General features: G+C 47.1%; 1 protein-coding gene across 1 annotated transcript in view; it reads right to left on the reverse strand.

Moving 5' to 3' along the window:
• Window positions 1–1,083: 1,083 nt before the first annotated feature.
• CNPY1 (canopy FGF signaling regulator 1) overlaps window positions 1,084–24,877 on the reverse strand; it is a 57,282-nt gene continuing 33,488 nt past the window's right edge. The window contains exons 3-5 of the mRNA XM_069587197.1: window positions 8,901–9,104; window positions 7,049–7,145; window positions 1,084–3,125 (exon numbers count right to left, since the gene is read on the reverse strand). Of these exons, the coding sequence (XP_069443298.1) occupies window positions 3,088–3,125; window positions 7,049–7,145; window positions 8,901–9,104 (339 nt within the window). The 3' untranslated portion in view covers window positions 1,084–3,087. The remainder of the gene's footprint in view (window positions 3,126–7,048; window positions 7,146–8,900; window positions 9,105–24,877) is intronic.

Consider the following 24,877-nt stretch of genomic DNA (forward strand, 5'->3'; position numbering starts at 1 on the left):
GGTAATTCATGGGCAACGAGTTTCTACGACTTTCATATTTCAATTTCATTTGTTGCATTTGACCTTTCATTTATTTAAGTCCTTGCTCTAAAAGCAAATAATCTGAGGAATTTAAGAAACTTATAAAGGGGGATTAAATTGTAGGCTAAAGATCACAATAAAAAATGCACATATCTAATGAGTATCCTTTTTATCGTGACTATATAATATTGTTAATTGCATTCTGGTATAAAACTATGGAATATGCTATGGACTGGGTGTCAAGATTAAAGATTACCTCAAAGATTTGCCTTAGAGTTTAACACAGGATACACGATCACATCAAAGGCTGGCTTTTTCTCATATTCATTACAACATGAATTTTAAGATAGATTGGTATACAGTTTAAAATATTTATTTAGGTCATACTATTACATATATGAATAAATGTCGACCAAGCAGAGAAACAGGTATAAAAAATATAACCAGCTATTGACTCTATTTTTTTAGGGCTTGTCTTAGTAAATCAAGTATTGATTGCTCCCTTTTGGGACTTTGTTCTATTCCACTCTCCACTCCTCAGTGAAATAGATTCATTGGTCTTGGCTTATTCTTTGCAAATAGTAATCCACATAACAAAATATAAGCTGTGCATCTCAGCCAATTTGGTCCTTTTCTTTATGAGAAGAGGCTCACAGAAGTCTTCCATAGAGACCCAAAGAAACCATCTCATAAAGTACAATTTGAAACCATCTACCTCAAACACGTCTTCTCTCCTCATTATTTTAATAAGTAATGTAAACCTCCCCCAACGTTTTCTCCGGGAATTTCTTCTCAGTATTAGGTTGCTTTTCAGGGGCTCTAAGAAACTTTTCTGTTATACCCTGGGTGTTGTCTTCTTTTTCCTTTTTTTCTGGCTTTTTGCTTTTGTTTTGTTTTTTGGTCAATAAAAGTCATTAAAAGGCAGGAGCATGGTTGGAGGAACGATGGAGCCAGGGGCTCTTCTCTCATTATTTTTCATTAGCAAAAGCAGCGCAGCCTCACCATGACCCAGAGGGAAACCTAGGAGTCGTCGCAGCCGTAAGAAGTGCAGTGACTCATATCCAGGATTCAAATGTAGTTTTAATCAGCAATCACAAACGTTTACATGAGTTTAGCAAGTTTGATCTCGAAATAAAAATAGCTACGTCATGAGATACTGAAAATCTTGTAAGAGACAAGATTATTTTTACTAGGAAGTAAGAAAAAACTGAACAGCCATATTGAGCAAAACCTTGAGATATTCACTGGGAGAGGCGAGGCGCGTGCTTCTCATCACAGCAGAAGCATCAGCATCCACGAGAAACACCATCAGTGGCGTGAAGGCAGACCGCCCCACGGTCGCTCAGGGTGGAACCCAAAGCCCACACTCTCTTACATTCTACAATGGCATGGGCACTGTCCATGTAAGGGTTTGTCAGCGACACCCCCCCCCACACACACACACGTGTTACGGTTCCAACGGGGACTCCGTGCCAGCATCTCTGCCGTGTTCCCGTGAAAAAACAGTTTAGTGTTTACCAAGGAAGCCGAAGCTAGGAAAACGTTTATGGCCTATTATCTGATAATCGAACGAAACCTGAATAGGTGAGTTTACGAAAGTTTTAGGCACCACGCTTTAAGTCAGTTTTCCTACCGTCCTGAAAAATGACTCGAATGATTCTTAAATGCCATTTCCATTGCTTTGTCAGCTGCAGGCAGCGCAGATGCACCGGGCTCTAACATTTGGCTCCACACACTTCTCAATCAGCTAGGAAACCAGAAACTTTCTCAGTGAATGAATGACATTGACACAGAAGCCTGACTTTTAACACAAGTTGAGGTGGGAAAGGGAGAAAGGAAACCTCTTTCTCTTCGTGTTGGCAAATTTTTCTAAACTTACAAACTGTTTTCTCCCGAAGTGTCAGCTGAACAGTTTAAGTAATGTGCCTTCTAGGTAACCACGTAACACATGGCAAATAGTTTCTGCTTTTGGGGGCGGAACATCAACCCACTTTATAAATTTCTCAGGGATAACAATGAGAATTTCTTCTTTCAAACGTGTGTGTGAAGCATGCCCCGACATTTTAAACAATTAAAGTTTTATTCCACTAAATGTAAATTTAACAGAGACAGTGAAATCTCCAACAAATTAGATTCCCCAAGACAATGAAATCTCTAAGAGTGAGATTACTACACTCCATTAAGGTGGTCAAAAGGCAATTTTCTGTAAGTTTCCACCTCTCCTTCCATCTCCACACCTACAAAAACATCCACAGACAGAACAATAGTTGGTTAGTAGTAAAATCTACATGCTAAATGCTAGGCGAAAACCTTTAAAAAACAAAGCATGACAGGAGAGTTTGCAGCAAAGCAAACGTGCCCATTGGTGTCAGCCTTTAAGAAGACATGATGATAAATACACGAATAATAATCCAACTTTCTAAACCAGTTCAGTTCAGAACGCGTGCATTAGAAAGGCCAATATAACTGTTCACTATTAAAGTGTCCACTGCTTTCTATTCATTGGGTTAAATTTTAGGAATTAGAAAGTATTTAAACTTAAGGTTTCTAGCAATTTAAATTTCATTCCTGACATAAAGCGAATTCATTTCTTTCAGTGATAGCCATACAGCCCAGAAAAATTAGCCTGGAATTTTGCAATGCATTTTCTTAATTTTGTGACTAATCAAGTACTTATGAAATCAAACCAAGTCCTATCAAACAGGACACTATATTCTATACGTGCGTGGACTATGCAGCGCATGTTACTAAACCCTTATTTCATTTGTGACGTGTCTTCACATTTGTCCTCTCACTAAACTAGATGCTTTCCTGCCAAGACTGTTTGTAAATACCAAAATCCACAAAAGTAGTTGTTTCATGTACTCCTCAACTGCACCTGGAGAAAGAAGTGGGATTTGTCATGATGCCAAAGAAGAGATATTCAGTAAAATGTCAAAGATGAGAGCCTGCAGTATGAAAAAGAGACACAGCGCTTCTTCTCGTGAAGAAACGTGAAGACAGAAACGCAGACGTTGGCCTTGGGGGCCGCGCCGTGACTCCTCTCTGCTAGCGGCACCATCGTTCCTAGAGTTCAGTATGCTTAGTGGACGTTTCACACAGACCTGGGGGGAAGAAATTAGATGGCATCACTCTCACATTTAACATCAGCCCATAGGTCACTTACTTTCTGCAAAGCACATTCTTGTGGAAGCACATTGAAAAAAAAAAACAACAACTTCTGACATTTTCAAATACACACAAGTAGAGAGAATGCAGCTTATTCCGCTGCAGGCTGGTCACCCACTGCTATCCCAGGGGCACTGCCAGCCTGCCTTCCTGGAGCACCGTGAAACAAAGCCCACGGGTTGTGTCCTCCTGCCCGTGGCCATGGGAGTGTTTAAGGAAAACTCGAGACAGGGCATCAGTGTGCTGGGCACTTAATCCAAGGTGCGGAGAGGCTGGGATCCATAGTACATTTCCCACTGGAAGCAAAGAATGCCAGCTCTCTAGACTGGGTGATAGATTATTCTAGCTACATAATTTATTTAAACTAGGAAATAGGCTAGCCTTTGTGTTATTTTGTATCATGTATTATCCTTGAAAGTAATTATTTTTAATATTAGAATTTACCACCCTCTTTAATGCTTGAAAATCTATACAGAAAGGTCAAAATGCTTTTACTTTAAATGCAGGCTCACCATTTCAGAATACTTGAGACCTTACTCCTTAGGTGGCCATTCAAACTGCTCATGTCACAAAATTGGTCTCATGTTTTTTTTAATGTTAAGATTTGATACCAAAGCAGAAGTGATATGTATATAAAACATATTTATGTATTTATATTTATAAACTCACTCTTCCTAATGAATACCTCCACAAACCAAAGAACCCATTCATCCATAATCTAGAGTGACATGTTTAACCTTGAGTGAAATATAGCCATCTTTTTAATCATGACCTTGTATCTTATTAAGATTTTAAAATACCATTTTTACTCCAAGACATTAAAATGACAATCTAGAGAAGCCTGGGTCAAGTGCTACAAAACATCCAACTGGGAAAATCTACTGAACTCTTATTTTCTGCCTAGGAAAAACGGAGATTCGTAAGAAATAGCCTATTACCACTATTGCTGTCTCAGGCCCCTGAAACAGAGCGGACTTGGTAACTTTTCTTCTCTCCACTGAATAAACTACAGTGGCGTCTGCAGGTCCGCCTGCAAACCCACAGCACTCCACTGAGATGCTTCTCACTCACTGAAAAGATAACACGTTTATGAAAATCTCAGGGAAGTATTATTTTTAAAGCCAAACACGGTCATCTTAATTTAACATGTTTTCTCCATTATTCCCCATTTATCTGTGTATAGGGGTGGGCCTTATATTTTAAACAATCATACATGTGTTAATTAACTAGATGGATGGACACATCAAATCACCATGATGTACACTTAAATACCTTACAGAAATTTCCCACGTCATTTATACCTCTAAAGCTGAAATGCTGACGTCTGTGAATGTGCACTGATCTGCTCCCATGCTAACTATTACAAATACAGTGAAAAGGTCTACCTTAACTAGAAAAAAAGCAAAAATCTCTCACACACACAAATATATAAGGTGTATATAAAGTATATTAACCTTCCAACCAAACTTCTAGTTCTAAAACTGTCTATCTTTGAAAAGATCATTAATCTCCCTAAACGCAATGTAGACATTTTACGAGCCCTCAGGACAGTGTTTGTTAAAAGTATATAGGAAAAGTATTGGTTAATGTAGTTTCACAACCTCCGTTACACACTCACACACACGGTCATCTCTTTAAAGCATCATTTAAACGTGCAGAGGGATCGCAGCAAAGCTGTGGTAGAACAGGATAAAACAAAGCCCCATCTTTGCAGAGCAGAGGCTGACCCTCATGCTGCCATAGGAAACTTGCTGTGCTTGTATTTCAGAGCACATGAAAAAAGCATCTGGAGTTTCTATATGATACGAGAGCCTCACCTTTCACACAGCTTTCTAAAACCATCCCGATGTGTTAAAACATACTATTTCTTTGTTGGCTGCAATCATGCATTAGGATTATTCTCATTACTTTGTCACTTAAGCTTTTTCCTGAGGATAATTTTTAAGTTTGGAAACCCCTTGACCTTGTTATGTGGTTTACTTACTTCAATGATGGCGCGGTGGGGGAGGGGGCAGTTAGGAGGGGCGGGGACTCTTGCCTCTTTTTAGAATTAATGGATTCCTAGTTTTTATTTATGAATTGTTTAGAGTACCCATAAGTATGTTTCACAGAGGAACAGCCTGAAAAAGCTCACTCCACTTCACTAGGTAGCAGCCATGTGGCGGAGAAGCCTCTGGAGTGGTTGGTTACCTTGCTTTCTCAATAGGTCTGATGCACTGATACTTACGTTTACAATGTAAACACTTCATCAGTCTTTTAAAAATCGATGCTATTAAGAATGACTTGATCATGTTTTATTTTACACTAGTAATACCGCACATATCTTAACTTTACACTTTACACTGTATTTTCTTTAGGATACTGTTAATTTTTATGTCCAATTATAAATATACGGAAGGAATGAAGAGATAGTTAATATAATGGAAATTAAGCCGAACTGCTGCACTTGGAAACAGTGTTTCCTCAGAATCTTATTATTTGAAGCAACTCCTGCCATAAAGAGTTGGTGAAACTTTCTAGAGACTTCCATAATATCTGAGCAGGTATTCATATAGCAAAGACGATTATGACCAGCCCAAACCCTTGGAGGAAAAACAGGAAAACAAACGTTCCCGATCCCATTCATTACACTTTTGTTTAGATCCTAACAGACACAGCCATCTCTGAATTGCTTGAAAACCCTCAAAAATACCTTCTCTGGGAAATTGTGAAGATGTGAAGTTCGCTCCCATTATGTGACATTCACTACTTACAACAGCACATATCCAAAATCAATGGAAAAAGCTCTAGAATTCCTGCCTGTATTCTGACTATATCACTTCACTTTGCCCCGCAAACTCCCAGCCAAACTAGATTTTAAACAGAGAACAACCCCATCAGCTACTCAGTAAGAAAACTTGGTCATGTTAATAGAAATCTATTACTTTCCTGTTCAATAACTTCGATGACAAACATATATCTTCAAACTGCAGTAACTATTATTTTAAGGACTTTGGCACTAAATTTGATTCTATGGATGCAGGTATATTATATTTATTTATTTTTTAAATTATATTTAATTATAAACAATTGCTGACTGCTAAACATCTGAAGCGTCCATAATTGCATAAAAGTATTTCCCCAGCTTTCAATCATCATTTCCATATATGACACTCATTTCTTCAAAGATATCTGAAAACAATGTGCAACCTGTCCTACATCCCTTAAAGTATCAAAATGACACAGGCTAAAAGGCGTGTGTTTAAGCGGGGGTAGCAGGGGGGTTGGGGTGATCCTGTGTTTCAGCTCTGTATACAGGAAATAACGTTTTGGTAGTGTTTTCTAGCTTCTGGTTGTGTGTATGTATGTGTTCATACATACAAATCAAATATTATTTTCCACACCAGAAAAAGAATGTTTTAAGAAGTAGATATTTGGGGAAAGGAACTTGAAAAAAAAATTCCAGCACCAAATAAACCAACAGGAAAACATTAGAAATTTCTTACTAAAGAGACCCCCCCTCTCTCTTGGGGCAGGTGAGCAGGCAAGTCATAAAGAAATCCTTCCCTGGTCCAGGGTGGAGAACTCAGCTCTAAAAGTTTAAAAGGAGAAGTGCTTTGGATGCCGGCAGGGCTGACCAAGCCTCTGCTCCTTCCCGGCTGGAAGTCAAGCATGTTTGAATTCACTTAAAAACGTCGAGGAGCAGAAGTACAAGCAACAAGGCCTCGAAGCCTTGCTTCCGCTCACACGGAGTCCTCTCTGATTCATCGGAGGCTGGTGGCAGGGAGACAGAGGCTCGGTTTGAAAAAAATAAAAACAAGCTGCTGAGCGGGAGAGGGGTGGGCCTGGGAGAGGGCGCATGCCGCATCAGACACAGTACCTGACTTTCCACCGCACAGTGCGTCAGCGAGCTGGTGTGCCTCCTGGGTGATAAGCGAAAATATTTCATCTTCGAACTCTTCTATTATAGTTTCACACTGCAGAAACAGAACACCACCAGACGTGGATAGATGTGCGCTCACAGGACACCTTGCTAGGAAGGACCTGTCACAGTTTTATTAGCTAAAAACATCATGTTACCAAGGTGGTCCATTTTCATCAGCCCTTTTGGTTTAAGACATCATTGCATTGGATGAACCCTCTCCCTAGAATGCTAATTGCATCATTTTCCCCAAGACTCAGGTGACTGATTAGTCGTGTTGAAAGACGAGGGTAAGGCAGGAAAATGGTTCTTCGTATTTGTTTCTCTTCCTCAAACTGGAATGGAATGCAAGGAACAGGAGGGGGGGCGCTCCCACTTATGGAGCTGAAAAGTGTTCGCTTTTTTGGTGGGTTTTTGTTTTTTTGGAAACTTTAAAGAACACGGTTCCTTAAAATGGTTAAACCAGTTTCCTTTATATTTAACATAACAATCCATTTTGTGGTTCTAAAGCAGGATCTGAAATGTGAAAACAATTAAGCTTTCTCAGCAATGAACACACAAACGCATCTTTCATTGCCCTCTGGATAACAGCTTGTCAGTCACTCGGGAAACTTTCTTTTCTAACAGTTACAGATCCATCTATAATTTCACTTTGCTCCCCCCACCCTCTGCCCCCAAATCTGACATTTCTGAAAAGAGGGTGCTCAAATGTACCCATGCCTCTGAAACCCTTGAATTCTGACTGGAGTATGTGTCTGCCTTGGGGAAACACAAGCTTACACTCTTAGGAACTGTAATGCTAAATGGTGTTCACTGGAGACTTGGAACTCATTTTCCGAGTTCATTAAGTGAGACTCAAAAAAATTTAAAATGGCATTTAAAAATATTTAACTTCCGCTATCACGTGTTTATGGAAGACCTGTGAAATATAAGCACTTTCCTCTCTGCAGTCCCCATGCTCTAGCATCTCCAGCCCTGGAATTACTGCCTTGATTTTTTAATTAAAACGAAATCTTCCAAAGTCAGCTGCCGCCCTTCTATCAGGGGGTAGGCATGTCTGACATTTTGGCCACCGAGTGAACCACAGACATTTCTTAAATAGGCTTTCCCATCACTGGATCTGACTCAACAGCGAAAGTAAAATGAAATCTCTTGCCATATATCTGGTAGGCACATTCTGAGCCAGAGGCCACCGTTCAAGTAGAATAAACATCATGAAGGGAGGAAATGTGCCACAAGGCCGACGGTCATACCTAAGCCTTTGTCTAACCGAGTCTGTGCTAAAATAGTTGAATTAACTCCGGAGGAGAATTCTCCCTCTTCTGTGAAGCCTGAGAAAAGAGTGAGGTGCATCATTCTCCCTCCATCGCGTGGCTATCCATATTTGAAAACAGCACTCATTTTAATTTAGGTTTTAATCTCAGAACCACAGCCCCTGTGCCTGGCACAGGAGCCTGTACAAGAGCTGCCCGCCCATGGGACCGAGTGAGTCCCCTTCCCCACCGTCCGGGAGCAAAGCAGCCTGCAAACGGTGCCTCCAAGTCACTGGGACTTGTAACGCACCTCCTGGAAAATATCATTTAAGTGTCTCCACGGAGATGAAAATACCACGGCCCCCCCCCGTGATGCGAAAGGCAAGTCACTGAGCGCCTGGTTAACACGGAGAAGCAACAGAACAACAAGGCTAACAGGCAACATTTTAACCGGCCTGTCTCAAAACTCAACAAAATCCCAAACAGCAAGAAATTTCTTTAAAGTACCAAAAACAAGTTCACGGAGCATAGAATTCCTCTGCGGAAAAAGAGCTTACCGCGAATTTCAACGGTCTGTAAGCATCTGAATAAAAATAGAATTTTTTAAATTCTTGGTATACTTTGTCTCCTTTCCTCGGAGCAAATCTCTTGAAAGTCTTCTCCTTGGTCACGGGGTCTTCTTCGAGTCTGTAGTCATTCATCCGCTCACACACTTTGTCCAAGAGGTCTGCGAGGAATGCCTCCGACTGGGCTAAGGGAATCTATGAAGAAAGAAACAAAACCAAAAAAGGCAGGACACTTGACTTAATGTTAGTGTTACTTAAGAGCCATTCCCTTGAACGCACGTGGCAGCACCCCCCCCCCCACCTCACGCGCGCAGTCTTCCTGTCCGGTTACTGCCCAGTTACATTATTTACAGCCTTTAAGAGGTTAGCTTCAATTCTGGTTTTTAACAGGTGCCTATGTTTGAAAGTGATCACAAGAGAAACTTCTAATCAAACTAGCAACTATCCTTCCACAGGAGATAATTTCTGAAAATCACGGAGCATGCAGAAGAAGGCTCTGAGCCACAGAGAAGGGCTGTTATTATCTATTTACTTGCGAGAAACCGATAGACAGGAGCCGGAGCGCGGGGCCTCTCTGCGGCCGCGCACCTCTCGAGCTGGGCCCAGGCCCGGGCTCGCGCTGCGCAGCGGCCTGGCCTCTCGGCGGCCGCCGGGGTCCTGGGCAGGGCCGGGAGCCGCGTGGCCGGGAAAAGCCGGGCGGACAGCCTGTGCCCGCTCGCGGGGCGCGGGCGCGTCGTCTTTGGAGCAGCCGGTGCGGGGGTCCGCGCGCCCCTCTCCCTCCGGAATCTGGCGAGGATTCAGGGGACCCTGTGGCCACCACGTCCGCCCCGCGCGGGGGTCAAAGAGTACCCCGCGCCCTTGGTAACAGGGACAAAAAAAAAAAAACCCACCCTACTCGGGGGCCGTCTAGACAGGTCAAGGTGCAGGAGGCCGCGTCCCCGCGGCTCCTTCCGGAAGGGGGCGGGGACCCGCCAAGGGCGCCGCGGGCGCGCCGCAGCCCCGGCCTCCGCGGGCCTTTCTGCTTCTCCACCCTCTGCTGATCAAAGTAGGAAGTTTGCCTGACAACCGGGGTGAAAGGGGCCGGACCACAAATGAACTCGATTTCGGCGCTGTGCATATACCGCGCCTCCATTGTCCCCCTTTCAGACGCAGTGTGAACCCTTCCGGTGCCGGCGACCGCGCGGCGCTCACGGGCGCGCTCCGGGCGCACAAAGGCCCCGCGCCCCGCCCGCCGCCCGCGCCCCGCGCCCCTGAGCGCAAACCTGCTTGCAACCCCGACCGCGCCGGCGGCCCTGCGCTCACCCCCAGTCCCAGCAAGGAGCCAACTATGCGCGGGGACAGGGCACCGCGGGAACTTTCCACCGCCCCCAGCACGGGCGTAGGGGTGAAATTTCCCACCTTCTCCCGGCGAACCTGGAGACCGACTCCGAGCTGCTTTCAAGGCCCCTGCGGTCAGCTTGGCAATTAAGTCGTTTGTTAAGCTGGAGTCTACTGCAACATCCTTGATTCGCTAAAATATAGTTTTTTTAAAGGAGTGATTTTATTTTCATGTCTACGATCAGAAGACCCTTTAAAAAGTAGCTGAAAGTGCACTATAAAAACGCAATAAATACAAAGTAATCACACTTTTAATTGTGCCATGTAAGCCTCGTAAGTTGTAAACACAACCAAAAACATAGGTTAACCAACAAAATCTGTTTTATGGACTTACGGAGACGAAAGATTATACGTGTTGGGACTTAAAAGCTAGGAAAGAGAAGTCAGTTCTTAAATTACAGTTAGTCAAGCAGATCGTGAACAGAATGAGTATGGTCTTCATTCTGCCAGGAGAGTGCTGCTGTGTCTTTCCTGGTCTGGTCCATATGAAGAGGCTCCTAGCCCTTTCTGGATGTCAACAAAGCGGCACTTTAACCTCCAAGTGAAGAGCTGGCGCTTTCGTTTAGAAATCTGTCATCAGGAATGCCTTCTCTCTGCCCCTCCCTAGCCCTCTCCCCAGTCCCCAGTCTCAGCGTAAGCATTGGGGAGACGCTGTCACTGAAAAGAGAGGCTCTGCGCGCTGGAGGGTGCTCTTGGAACCCTGGACGAATTCACCACACTGGTTCCCGTGGCGCCGAGACCACTTTCGAAATCCTTTTTTAAAACAGGTCTGACTTTCTGGGCGGCGTTCGAAAACCCTGAGTATATAAGATCTGAACAAATCAGAACGTTAAAAACGTGAGACCTTCCACAACTTACTTTTGAGAGCCATTTTATTTATTTCCCGGTTGGCGCTTTTTAAAAACAAAACAAAAAACCATAGCCACGTGATAACTTTCTACGAAACAGGATTGTTTTTCTTGTTTTGAAATTGGGATTTCGTATGTCCCAATAGAGTAGTGTTGCACCAGTTTTAACACAAATATGTGGTGTCCAGGGATCAACACGTGAGTTTTGTGGATTTCATACACCTTTGAAGGCTAGCTGGCTTTTTGACGTAATTAGCTGGCTCTTTCTAGTAAACGTTCTTTAATAGAAAGAGTAGGACATGTTGCTGGCAGAGAGCTCAGAAAATGCCCTTTTACAATCTTCACTGAGAGCAAGAAAAAACACACAGCAGGAAACGAGTAGAGTTCGTTCCACAGGAATACTTTTTTTTAAATTGACCTAAAATCCCAATCAATGCATCTGATTTTGTGAGAAAATTTTAAAGAAAAAGATGCTTATGCATGTCAACTCTTTATACATTTATTAAAATGCACACAATTAGGGTTTAACATGATTCCACTTTTAAAATGCACACAATTAGGGTTTTAAATGATTCCACTTAGCTGAACTACTTTCACTAAATTTAAAGACTGTTTGGGGGATAATTGAGGCTTTTTCTCCCCTCAAAATGTTTTGATTTTAAGAGTGCAATAAGTATTGAGACAAGTGGAATAAAACTGAGGCTTTCTTTCTATACTATGAAGATTTTGAATAGTACTTGTCAATAAAGCAACTCCTATTGTAGTCTTAGGGGAGCGTTGCCTCCGTCCTGGAAGGAGGGTCTCAGAGATACTAACCTCATTAAAATATGAATGAAAAAGGCCGCCATCATTGTATCGGGAGAAAACTGATTCACCGGCCATTACTTTTACACATGGACTCATTTGGTGTAAGTTATAAATACAAAAACAATCCGTTAGGATTTCGTTGCTGTCTCAGTGCACTCTCAGAGTAAAATCCTAACTTTTCTCTTTCTGAAACCTAGCTATGACTCTTTTTTTTTTTTTTTTTTTTTACCTTTAGGCCCCTTCTGACCATGTGCTTGTTCTGTGAGCAATGACATGGGGGTGGGAGGAGGTACTCATATTCCAACTTGAAAACAGAAAAAGGTAGCTGAAAGTTTGGGGTTCAGTTTCTCTAGAAAGCTGGAGTTAGGGAATTATTCGAGACCACTATGACAACACTTTAATAACAGTCAATTACAGGGTGCTTTCCGTGTTTGCTCATTACTATGTCTCTGTTAATCTTGTAGCAAATTTCTTGCTTGATAGCTATCACAATCAGGCAGCGATACAATTACGTTACGGTGTATAGTCGGACGTGAAAACTGTCCTTGTGGTATGCTGTCTCCTTCATAACAGTCTGACAATCTCAAATAAATCTTACTTATCTGGATGCTTATTTTGGAATGCCCCTGAGATAGGAAACCAGCACTTAGCCTGCTTAGTTTCACATTGTTGCAAAGGTTTTCTTTCTAGAGGTGTCGTTAATATAAAAAATTTAATTGCATTATAGCAAATATTACATCTACTTTAATCACTAACTTTTCATCCATAAAAATACTGAAATCACTTCTGATATTAGTTAAAAGTCAATATTTAGAAGTGAAAATTCAAACCTCCTTTGCTTTAGGCTACAACAGGGAGAGCATGAATTCAGAAACTCTTGTAAGTTGATGAGATATATAATTAGCTTTTATGTTAATTGACTGCTATGAGTTTGTTGTGTGACACTTCTTCATATAATATGCAAATAGCATTGACTGTTTAGTTTTATTGGACAATATAATTAGAAATCTAAAGAAGCTCATTTCGATGAAGAATAATAAAGGTTGATAAATTTTCCAGTGTTCTGTATATCAGAAAAAAATGAATCCCATCTGGACTTAATCAATAAGAGAGATTTTAAGCAGCCTTTGTTCAGAGAGCCAAAGCCAGCCAACATATAACAGAATTAATATTAGCTTTTTCAGCTACATAAATTTGATGTTAAAACAGGTGAATTTGTGCAATCAATAAAACCTTGGGGGCAAAAATACAAAGACTGCAGCACAACTTACCACAAATGATACAATAAATTTATGAAAACAACATCAAAATTTTGCCTCCTTTAATCTGAATACTGAGAAAAAGTCATTATTTGAAATAAATATTTTGCAAGTGTTTCCTATTTTTATTCCTGGACATATTATGTCAACATAAAGTATATGTTCAGATTGTGAGAAAAATAGAAATAATAAAAAGAATAATGTTATTTTGGGGAAAATTTTTCCTAGAATTCAAAACTATTAAAATTTCAATCACATTTAAAAAAAAAGTCTGGAGCCTGTTTTCAGCTAAACAACGTAGAAACCTTGAAAGTATAGAAAAATTGCATACTGGATCACTGTTAATGAACTCCAAATGGGAGTCATTGAGCTCAATTTGACTTCCTAAAGTTAAAAAATATATACTTTCTTTTCATTATTAAATAGAAATTGGCACTGCCATTTGATTTCTCATCTTAAAAAGTATTTTATTTATTAGTCTTGTAAGAAAGTTTACTTTTCAAACATTTTTAGGTGAACTGAAATACAACTATCCATGTGAAAAAGGTTACAATTTTTCAATCTTTGTTAAAAATCACTCTAAGAGAGGATTTACGGCGACCTTTTCACGCTCCTTCTGAGCTTTGACCTCTGCTGGCTTACCCCGGAAGGATTTTGCAGATTAGAAAAAAAGTAATAGAAGACAGCGACAGTGCTCAAAAGGGCAAAGGCAGGAAGGGCTGCCGCGGCGGCAGGGGCGATGGCAACGTGTCCATTCAGCCAACAGTGTTTATTCAGCTCCATCTCCGCACCAGACAAACTTACCTCTCTAATTCAGCCTTTTTAAAGGGGACTTTCTTGTGATTCTGAATAAAAATTCAAAGAAATACTTGAAAAAGACTGCCTGGAAGAGAGCCAGTAAACCCCAGTGGATGATAATATGACTGCTTGTCTATCAATTTAGCTAAAGATCACATAAATAGATATCGGTGTCCTTATGTTACAATTTTCTCCCCCCACCTCCGAAAGCTGGGTCACCATCTTGCTTCTGAAAACACAATAGGTATCCATTTCTAACCATTTCGGCAAACTGCTTTTCTGGAATAGAAGTGAAAAGTCACCTCCGGGAACTCTGTTGTGGCATTTCCCGGTTGCGTCATGCCTGTGAGATCTCCTTTGGAAGTCTCAGCTCTCAGAGGAAAAGGACGAAGACTGGGATCAGTTCAGAACCTCGAGTTTCATCTCCCTCACTGCGGAAACACGCGCACACAGACGTTCCCGCTGGCCGCAGAGGAAACCCTTTCTTTAAAAATAGTTTTAAATAGAAAAAGTAACACATTCACTTGCTTTTTTTTTAATCAGAAAAGAACAAAAGCATAGAGTAAAAAGTAAGAAGGGTGCCTCCCCTAGACCCTAAAGCCCAGGCCTCCATCCTCCAGAGACACTCTTGGTGCACTCACAGCATGTGAGTGAATGTGTGTGCGTGTGTGTATGTATGTGCCTGCAGGTCTGTATGTCTGTGTGTCTGTGTGTGTCCTCGGGTGCCTGTGTGTCTATGCATGTCTATGTGTGCGTGTGCCCATGTGCATGTGCGTCTGTTCTCACGTGTGCCTGTGTGTCCCTGTGTGTCCATGTGTGCTTGTGTGTGTGTGTGCCTGTGGGTCTGTATGTGTCTGTGTGTGTCCATGGGTGTCTATGTGTGCTTGTGTGTATGTGCCTGTGTGTCCCTGTGTGTCTGTGTGTGCTTGTGTGTGTGTGCCTGTGGGTCTGTATCTGTCTGTGTGTCCCTGTGTATGCATGTGTGCCTGTATGTGTCTGTGTGTGTCCATGGGTGTCTGTGTGTGCTTGTCTGTATGTGTCTGTGTGTGTCCATGGGTGTCTGTGTGTGCTTGTGTGCATGTGTCTGTGTCCATGGGTGTATCTGTGTGTGCTTGTGTGTGTCTGTGTGTGCTTGTGCGTGTGTGCCTGTGGGTCTGTGTGTGTCCATGGGTGTCTGTGTGTGCATGTGTGCCTGTGTGTGTCTGTGTGTGTCCATGTGTGTCTGTGTGTGCTTGTGCATGTGTGCCTGTGGGTCTGTGTCTGTCCATGGGTGTCTGTGTGTGCATGTGTGCCTGTGTGTGTCTGTGTGTGTCCACGTGTGTCTGTGTGTGCTTGTGTGTGTGTGCCTGTGGATCGTATGTGCATGCGTCTGTGTGTCCGGGTGTATCTGTGTGTGCATGTGTATGTGTGCATGAGTGTCTCTGTGTGTGTGTCCATGTGCATGTGTGTATATGTGAGTGTCCATGTGTGCACTTCTGAGCGTCCTCCTCTTTGTACAAGATCCAAGCCCAGCACAGCCCCTGTCTTTCTCACCTGGGGATAAAAGGGCTCGGGCACATCCAGAAGGCTGAGGACGGTCTCCCCTTGGACCTCGGATGAAGGACACTCACGGCAGAGGCGGCTAAACTTAAATCCATGCAGATTCAAGATGCCCCATGTCCTGAGGACTGGTTCAAAGGGAGCTCCTGGCCAGTGTGAGCTACGGCAGAATCCCTCTGGACTGTTTGTTAAACATCAGTTTGGGGACACTCTTACCTTATTCTATCCTGAAACAATAGTTTTGAGGGGGTGAGGTAAGTGTTTTGCCCCCTTTCCTGGTTGAGTAGCCCTGGTCTGGAGGCTTCCTTCCACGGCCCTGACGCTGCCAGGCCATCACGCTGAGGACTCAGCCATGCAGACACTGGGGCAGGAAGGCCTTAGAGACTCCCTCCCAGGTGGGGAGACTGAGGCTCCGACAGGGGTGACTTGCCAGGGCCCCACAGGGCAGAGCCGTTTCAGTTGGCACACCGTTCTGCCTCCCACGAAGCAGCCAGCAGGGCCATCCCCCGGCTCCCCCAGACCTCAGGTGGTGGGGCCGGTAAAGAGGTGATTAAGGTAAAACCCTGATGCTGGGAAGGACTGCGGACAGGAGGAGAGGGAGGCAGCAGAGGATGAGCTGCTCGGATGGCATCACCGACGCGATAGACGTAAATGAGTTCGAGCAAACTCTAGGAGATGGAGGAGAGGGAAGCCTGGCGTGCTGCAGTCCGTGGGGTCACAAAGAGTCGGATATGACTGAGTGACTGAACAACACAGGTAAGCTAAGGTCACCAGTCCCGAGGGCCCTGATCTGATCTGACCAGCATCCTTACGAGCCGGGTTCAAGACACAGACACGCACAGAGGGACAGCTTGTGAGGCACGGCGGGGTGGAAGCCGGGGGAGATGGCATCGGCCAGACAGGAGAGAGGTCTCAGGAGGAACCGGCCCAGCCCACACCTGGGTCAGGATTCCCAGCCCCGGACTGCAGACAATACTTTTCTGCTGTTTAAGCCGCTTAGTGCGTGGGACTTCAGCTGCCGAGCTCCTAACACAGTCCCAGACCGTATTTAGCCCTGGCCTGAAGTCTTGCAAGTGCAGCCCACGCCCAAGAGGTGGCCGGGGCTGCTCGAGGGCCTACCGTCACGAGGGGACCCAGAACGACATGAGACGCGGGCCGGCGCCCCGACCCACGTGTGCTGTGATCCCGTCTGAGCCAGGGCGACCCTGCTCGGGCCCCCTCAAACACCTCCACCCTGGCTGGCACTGCCTACAGCCTACGGAGGGCCGGACCACACGCTGGCCCCCTCGCTCGCCAGAGGCCTGGCCTATAAACCTGGGAGGAAAGCCCCAGCTGCTCTCGCGTGTCTGACCAGGGCAAGTAACCGGAAGACCCTTCAAGAGTTCGGCACGACACAGAGATGTAAAAGGACATGATGTCTTTCCTTCTGATGGACGCCGACTGTTTTAGCGTGTAGATTGCCTTACAAGTGAAGCGGACTGAAGGAACGCAGACCGACCTCTGCAGCCTCCTAACTGGTGGGCTAGTAGACAGTCCTGGGACTCCGACCTCTGCAGCCTCCTAACTGGTGGGCTAGTAGACAGTCCTGGGACTCCGACCTCTGCAGCCTCCTAACTGGTGGGCTAGTAGACAGTCCTGGGACTCCGACACAGCGCGTGAAAAGCCAGCCTGAGGATCTCTCACCGTTTTCACCCCTTCCCATCCTCTCAGAATCAGAGAGCTGCCAGCCACGGGCATCCAGACCCGTGGCACGCAAAGCATGGTCTGAGGCCCAGCAGTCTTGGCCTCAGGACCCTGTGCCACCCCCCCAGACCTGCCGCCACTCTCCCTGTCCCCCAGCCCCTCAGGCGCTGTGTGCACAGGGAGGGGCCTCACAGCTTAGGATCCTGCTGACGCTCAGGGCGGCAGTGGCAAGAAGGGCTGCCCGCTCTGATTTTCTATTTTCTGCTTCTGTGCTCTGCCTAAGAAAGAGCAGAGACCGGAGGAAGGGCCATTTGTACAGAGAGACTGAGTCAAAGGCTTGTCCTTAGAGATGCGTGTGGGGTGACCTGCAAAGAGGCCTGGGTCCTCAGACCAGACAGTGCCTCTGGGTGGACCTCACCCCCCTCCATTACCATGATGAGCGCTGAGCTGAGTGAGACAGCAGGTCACAAGTGAGCAGACCCGGGCCCAGGGCACTGATCTTTCATCCACAAGCAGAGAAAACCGAAGGGGCCAAGGAGGCTACGGTGAGGGGCATAGCCTTCCTGGACGCCTGTCTTGAGGGGAGATTACAAGGCTGAACACTGAAAGCAAAAATGAGCTCATTCTCCACGGCATTATTTTTCTCTCATGCAGTTCTGGCCTTCACTCTGTCCTGCAAACCCGCACCAGGAGGGAGGATCCAGTGTAACTCTGCTGGGAGGTCCTGAGGAGGAGCATCCCAAGCTGGAGTCCACGTCACGGCACACCCGCCTGCCCCAGCCCGGCACCCAGGCCATGGAGTAAAAAAAGCAGAACAGAACAGGGTTGTGTTTTCTCTGATGCACCAAACTCAGCTCACCCAACGATAGCAGCGTGAGAACAGCTTTAACACAACTTTTGAGATCCTGCATCTCCTCCTGGCTCGGAAGTTCCTTTGTCTCAGAAACCAAAAAAAAAAAGAAAAAAAGCGTGGGGACTTCCCTAGCTTCCTGCCTAGCTATTTCAAATTCCAAAAGATGATGCTGTGAAAGTGCTGCACTCAATATGCCAGCAAATTTGGAAAACTCAGCAGTGGCCACAGGACTGGAAAAGATCAGTTTCATTCCAATCCCAAAGAAAGGCAATGCCAAAGAATGCTCAAACTACTGTACAATTGCACTCATTGCACACACTAGCAAACTAATGCTCAAAATTCTCTAAGCCAGGCTTCAACAATACATGAACCAAGAACTTCCAGATGTGCAAGCTGGATTTAGAAAAGGCAGAGGAACCACAGGTCAAATTGCCAACATCCGCTGGATCATGGAAAAAGCAAGAGAGTTCCAGAAAAACATCTGCTTTATTTACTATGTCAAAGCCTTTGACTGTGTGGATCACAACAAATTGTGGACAATTCTTAAAGATATGGGAATACCAGACCATATTACCTGCCTCCTGAGAAGTGTGTATGCAGGTCAGGAAGCAACAGTTAGAAACAGACATGGAACAACAGACTGGTTCCAAATTGGTAAAGAAGTACATCAAGGCTGTATATTGTTGCCCTGTTTATTTAATTTATATGCAGAGTAATCTGGACTGGATGAAGCACAAGCTGGAATCAAGATTGCCGGGAGAAATATCAATAACCTCAGATATGCAGATGACACCACCCTTATGGCAGAAAGTGAAGAGGAGCTAAAAAGCCTCTTGATGAAAGTGAAAGAGGAGAGTTAAAAAGCTGGTTTAAAACTCAACATTCAAAAAACGAAGATTCTGGCATCCAGTCCCATAATTTCATGGCAAATAGATGGGGAAACAATGGAAACAGTGAGATACTTTATTTTCTTGGACTCCAAAATCACTGCAGCCATGAAATTAAAAGACACTTGCTCCTTGGAGGAAAAGCTATGACAAACCTAGACAGCACATTAAAAAGAGAGACATTACTTTGCCAACAAAGGTCTTTCTAGTCAAGGCTATAGCTTTTCCAGTAGTTGAGTATGGATGTGAGAGTTGGACCTAAAGAAAGCTGAGCACCAAAGAATTGATGCTTTTGAACTGTGGTGTTGAAGAAGACTTGAGAGTCCTTTGAACTGCAAGATCAAACCAGTCAATCATAAAAGAAATCAGTCCTAAATATTCATTGGAAGGACTGATGCTAAAGCTGGAACCCCAATCCTTTGGCCACCTGATGCAAAGAACTGACTCTTTGGAAAAGACCCTGATGCTGGGAAAGATTGAGGACAGGAGGAAAAGGGGATGACAGAGGATGAGATGGTTGGATGGCATCACCGACTTGATGGACACGGGTTTGGGAAAACTCTGGGAGGTGGTGATGGACAGGGAGGCCTGGCGTGCTGCAGTGCATGGGGTGACAGAGTCAGCCAGGACTGAGCGACTGAACTGAGCTGGCATTCTGGTGGTTAAGACTCCAAGCTCTCAGTGCAGGGGGCACGGGTTTGATCTCTGGTTGGGAACTAAGATCCCACATGCTGCGCAGCAATGCCAAAAACAGAGAAAAAGGGCACCTGGTTCTGAGCCAGTCGGTCCCGGGGCGGTGACCAGATGCGTTGTAGCTTCAGGTGCAATGGGGACCGATGATCAGTAAACGGCTGAACGGTGTAGGGAGCCACCACCCCCGGTCCAGGGGGAAGGGTCATCGGCGTTCCTGCCTTCCTGCTAATTCTTGGATTCCAAGTCATAGCATCTCTTAAAGCCTCAAAAGAATGGATGCAAAACATGGGCCTGATGAGATCCCCAACCTCTCTCCACAGAAGGACAGAGAGGGGACTTCCCTGGGGGTCTAGTGGCTGGGAATCCACCTGCCGTTGCTGGGGACACAGGTTCCATCCCTGGTCTGGGAGGATCCCACCAGCCGCGGAGCAGCTGGGCCTGTGAGCCACAGCTGCTGAGTCTGTGCTCTAACACAGAAGCCACCGCAATGCGAAGGCTGCCCCCCGCAAAGAGAGACCAGTGTCCGCTTGCCACAACTAGAGCAAAGCCCCGTGGCGACCAACCACCCGGCACCGCCAGGAGAAAGGTTTTAATGTAAAAAAAGAGAGACGGTTCCTACGTCAGCTTTGTTCTTGTCCCAAAGAACATTTGGCTCGTTCAGTTTGGTTTCCTCCTTGAGGGCCGCCAGTGAACTTGAGTCTTCCCAAATCAAAGCCTTCACAAGCTAAGCGTGCAAGGAGGTGCTGTTCATTCAAGTGTGCAATGAGGTGCTGTTTCACTCAAGCAACCGGGCTCAGATGCAAGGGGGGAGCTGCCCGCCATCTCAGTACCATGCCCGGCCCTGGCCAGCCCCCTCTTGTATCCCCACTGCCCCCTTGCCCCATCACAGGCCTTTCCGGGAGCCCCCGGCTCTCGACCGTCCGATCGGCCAGGTGGTGGGCGCCCATGAGAATCTACAGCCTCCTCGAAGCCCCTTCACTTCGGACATGTAGGGAGTTGCCCACATTTAACACGAGATGAATGATTCTACTCTGAGCATTTCTGCACATGAGGCACTTTTTCTCCTGTTGGACTATTTTCTCAGGCCGTGTTCCTTAATGTAGGCTGCGGCTGCTGCTGCTGAGTCGCTTCAGTCGTGTCTGACTCTGTGCGACCGCATAGACCGCAGCCCACCAGGCTCCCCCGTCCCTGGGATTCTCCAGGCAAGAATACTGGAGTGGGTTGCCATCGCCTTCTCCATAATGTAGGCTAACTAAGTCCTATTTGGTTTTATCTACTGATGCTTCTGGTCAGACCACGAACCCCAGTCTGCCTAACGGAGAGACACCTGTGAAAATAAACTACGAACCCAGACGGGGCAACGTTCCTCAGCGGTTTCCCTAAAGAGGTTTCCCTCCAGGCTTGAGCGCCGAGTTCCTCGGAAACCTGCTCCAGGGAGACGGTGAGAGGAGGAACAGCTGGGTTTTATCTCAGGCCTGCGGCATCGCTCAGCGCCTACGGGGCTCCACCCTGTCACAGCAGTGTCTCCACTCGGCCCCCTGCTAACGCTTCCAAAAGGAGCTGGGCCTGAGGTCATTTTGTTCCTTTTGAGCCGAGCTAACGCGAAAGCTCTTTCTTCCTGATTTCTGTGCATTTGGATAAATGTTATCTTTCTGCTCTTTAACACCCAGATCTTGGAGGAGGGTTATATTTCTAAATATATTCTACGTTTGTAAACTGGGAGTAAGAAACGTTCCCCTATCGCTCCCAAAGGGAAGCTGTGGGCGGGACCTGGGCCGTAGGTGGGGCCTGGGCCGTGGGTGGGGCCTGGGCCGTGGGTGGGGCCTGGGCCGTAGGTGGGGCCTGATCTGTGGGTGGGGCCTGGCCCGTGGGTGGGGCCTGGGACATGGGTGGGGCCGGAGCTCTGGGTGGGGCCTGGGCCGTAGGTGGGGCCTGGGCCTTAGGTGGGGCCTGGGCCGTAGGTGGGGCCTGGGCCGTGGGTGGGGCCTGGGCCGTGGGTGGGGCCTGGGCCGTGGGTGGGGCCTGGGCCGTGGGTGGGGCCTGGGCCGTGGGTGGGGCCTGGGCCGTGGGTGGGGCCTGGGCCGTGGGTGGGGCCTGGGCCGTGGGTGGAGTGAGCATTCTAGGACCTCTCCACTGGGCTCCAGGATCACAGAGGCCACGGGCGTGGCTGAACTGCACTCAGCAAGCGCGGTGCTGGGAAGCAAGACAAGTGACCCACTCTGAGGACAGGGCAAGTGCCCTACCCGTGCGGAAGCCGGAAGAACGGTGCCTGAGGAGAGGCCCACAGACCCAAGCGGTGAAATCTATCAGGCGACCGATGTTTACTGAGCACCTGTTGAGTTCCAGATACTGGGTTAGACGTGAAGAGACAGCAGTGAGCAAAATTAAGGTGGCCTCTGTCCTCCCAGAATCTGTGGTCTGGCCCCCACCTGAAATCACACAGGGCCGTGTTGGCCTCGAGGTTTGTGTCCATGAGCCAAGACCGGTTTTTACATTTACAAATGGCTGGAAAAAAAATCAAAAGAATATTTTGTGACACGTGAAAATGAAATGCAATTCGAATTTCAGTCCCCACGGTAAATCTGTCTGGTTCTTTCCAGAAGACTCTTGCCCAGCCCTCCTCTGGCGGGCTGAGCCCGGGTGCCCCATTCCCCACCCGGCCCCGCCCTCTGAGTGATGTCCAGGTGCCACAGCTCCCACCACCCCAGCGTCCTCCCTGCTCTGGCGGCCACAGTGCCTCTCTCCCGGAGGACCCGACAGCAGGTCTCCCAGACGTGTTACACACACATGTGCACACGTGCATGTACACACAGGGATACACATGCAGATACTGAGGGAGCCTCGTGGCCCCCAGGGAGCCTGGAGCATCTTCTACCCAGGCCCTGCTCTCCTCCCACCCACAGTGACGCCACAGTCCTGGAGCTCCCTCCACACTTTGATCTAAGAACCCCCCCTCCCCCCGCAACACACACGCACTGCTGGGGTGGGTATTGTTTCGTATTGCAGGCCAGGAAACAGAGGCCTCGAGAGATGTACTCAGTGATTTCAGGGGGCCAGGCCTGCCTCTGCCCCTGGTACCACACAGCTGGCCCCACAGCAGACACAGCAGATGTCTGTGGCTCCTGGGGCCTGCTGCCCGGGGCCTCTCCCAGTGAGATGCCCTTCTCTGCACCCACGAGGCTGTGCCTCTCCTGTCTCCTTCCACCAAGGCTGGGGGCCCCATCCCACCTCCCCAGACGCACCGCCGAGAAGCTGGTCTCTTGCTCCAGGTCACAGAACTCGGGTGCACGCTGAAGTCAGAAGCTAGTCAGGTCCGTATGAGGCCAAAGCCTTTCTCTGAGTGCGGGGGCCAGAGGGCATGACCCCTCCCGAGCCTTCAAGGAGTGCACACTGCCCTGGGCAGACACCTGTCACCACTGGCACCAAGCGGGGGGCGGGGGGAGGGCAAAGCTACTGTTTGTAGCGAACAACCAGCATCAGGGGACTCAGCCTCACACCTCAGCCGTCTTTCCCAAGACTCAGCATGTTGCTTTCCCTTCAAAGCTTCCAAGGAGAGAACTGTTAGAAACCGCAGACGCAAAGCTGTAGTGCATTCCACCCAGCTCCCTCGCCAAGGGCTGCATGGCACCGACTGCCAGTCCTGGATCCTCTTGCACTGGGAAAACGGCGCAATCCTCTAAATGCATCCCTTTATCCCTCCCCGATTGTGGAGTCGAACAATTCCGATTCAGTGGAATAAGGAGCAATTAACGGGACGAGGGATTTATTAAGGATAAGTCATGCCAGACAGTTTTGACAGCTTGTTTTGAGTGTGACAGAATTACAAAATGCATTATGTATTTAGACTTTTGTGCAGCGTCTAATTCCAGGCTCGTGAAGTTATTCTTCGCAAATGGTCTGAACCAGCCAGGAGAACAGTCTCACGTACTGGAAATGAACGCAAAGATCAGAGTCAAAAGGTACAGGGCATTCAGCTGCAGGCCCAGACGGAGGCCAGGAAGGGGGCCGAGCTTCCTGAGGGCAGTGGGGGTCAGGGTCAGGGTTTGTTTCCCTAAAGTCTTTAGTGTGATTCCATCCACCACCCTACATGGGGTGGAACGTCCCAGCTCCAGCCCCGCTGCCTGCGGCCTTAGCAGCCTCTGAACGAGCGAACGTGAGGAGGGGCTGCAGAGGGTCCCCACCCACCCTTTGGCACCTTTGTCATCTGAGGACCCTCAGCAAAAGGGCAGGGTGGGAAGGCAAACCCACTCAGTCTGGTGGAATCAGAAAGAGCTGGGAGGCCCTGGGGTTGCCAAGTCTGAACCTGCAGGGGTCAAACTGTCTCTGGAAAGATAAGCTCATGTCCACACACCTGGTACCGTGAGTGCAGGAGCGTCTTTGCAGAGGTAAGGAGCTACGGTGAGGGCATATTCAGTTCGGCTGGGCCCTGATCCAGTGTGGCTGATGTCCTGCTAGGAATTGGAGGAGGGCACAGACACGCAGACAGGGGAAGGCCACATGCTGAGCGAGGCAGAGACCTGGGGGACACATCCCCAACCCAAGGAATACCAAGGACTGCAGTGACGAGAGGCAGGAAATCCAATTTTCCCCGAGTCCCCGAAAAAGAACCAACCACCCACACCTTGGTTTTGGACTTCTGGCCTCCTGAACTGGGAGACAGTCCATCCCTGAGGCCTAGTCTGTGGTGCTTTGCGACACAAGTCTCAGAAATGAAGAGCTACTGAGTGAGTCCGGACGCCCCAGGGCAGGAGGGGCGCTGTGGACGGAGGTGCTGCGGAAGCCACACTCCCATCTCGTCCTGGGAGGAAGGTCGACTTCCCTCGGGGATCTGAGTGGGAAAGTGGGGCGTTCCCATCCTCTTCAGGGTCCCAGGAGGACCCAGGCCGGGGAGAGGGAGCAGCCACCAGGCCGCTAGCCAGCACCAGGGGTCGGTGCCACTCCTTTTGTTTGTATTGATCAATTGAAACGCACGCGTGGCCAGAGTTTGGTTAATTAACCTTAATTCTGTGCTAAGCTACTGTAATCTTTAATTCTCTCCCATCACTTTCCACCCTCTGATAATTATTATTTTTATCTGTCCATGGTTACTGAATCATCTGTTTTATCTCCTCTCCCCGAGGACAGTGTGGTGTTGAATCCTTCTATACACCCAGATGCTAATGTCAGTGTTTTCTCTTGACTAATTGGACCACGGTGCCTCTGTCTGGGTCGTATATACGGTCCA

Source organism: Ovis canadensis, chromosome 4, assembly GCF_042477335.2.
Source record: "Ovis canadensis isolate MfBH-ARS-UI-01 breed Bighorn chromosome 4, ARS-UI_OviCan_v2, whole genome shotgun sequence".
NCBI classification, from domain to species: Eukaryota; Metazoa; Chordata; class Mammalia; order Artiodactyla; family Bovidae; genus Ovis; species Ovis canadensis.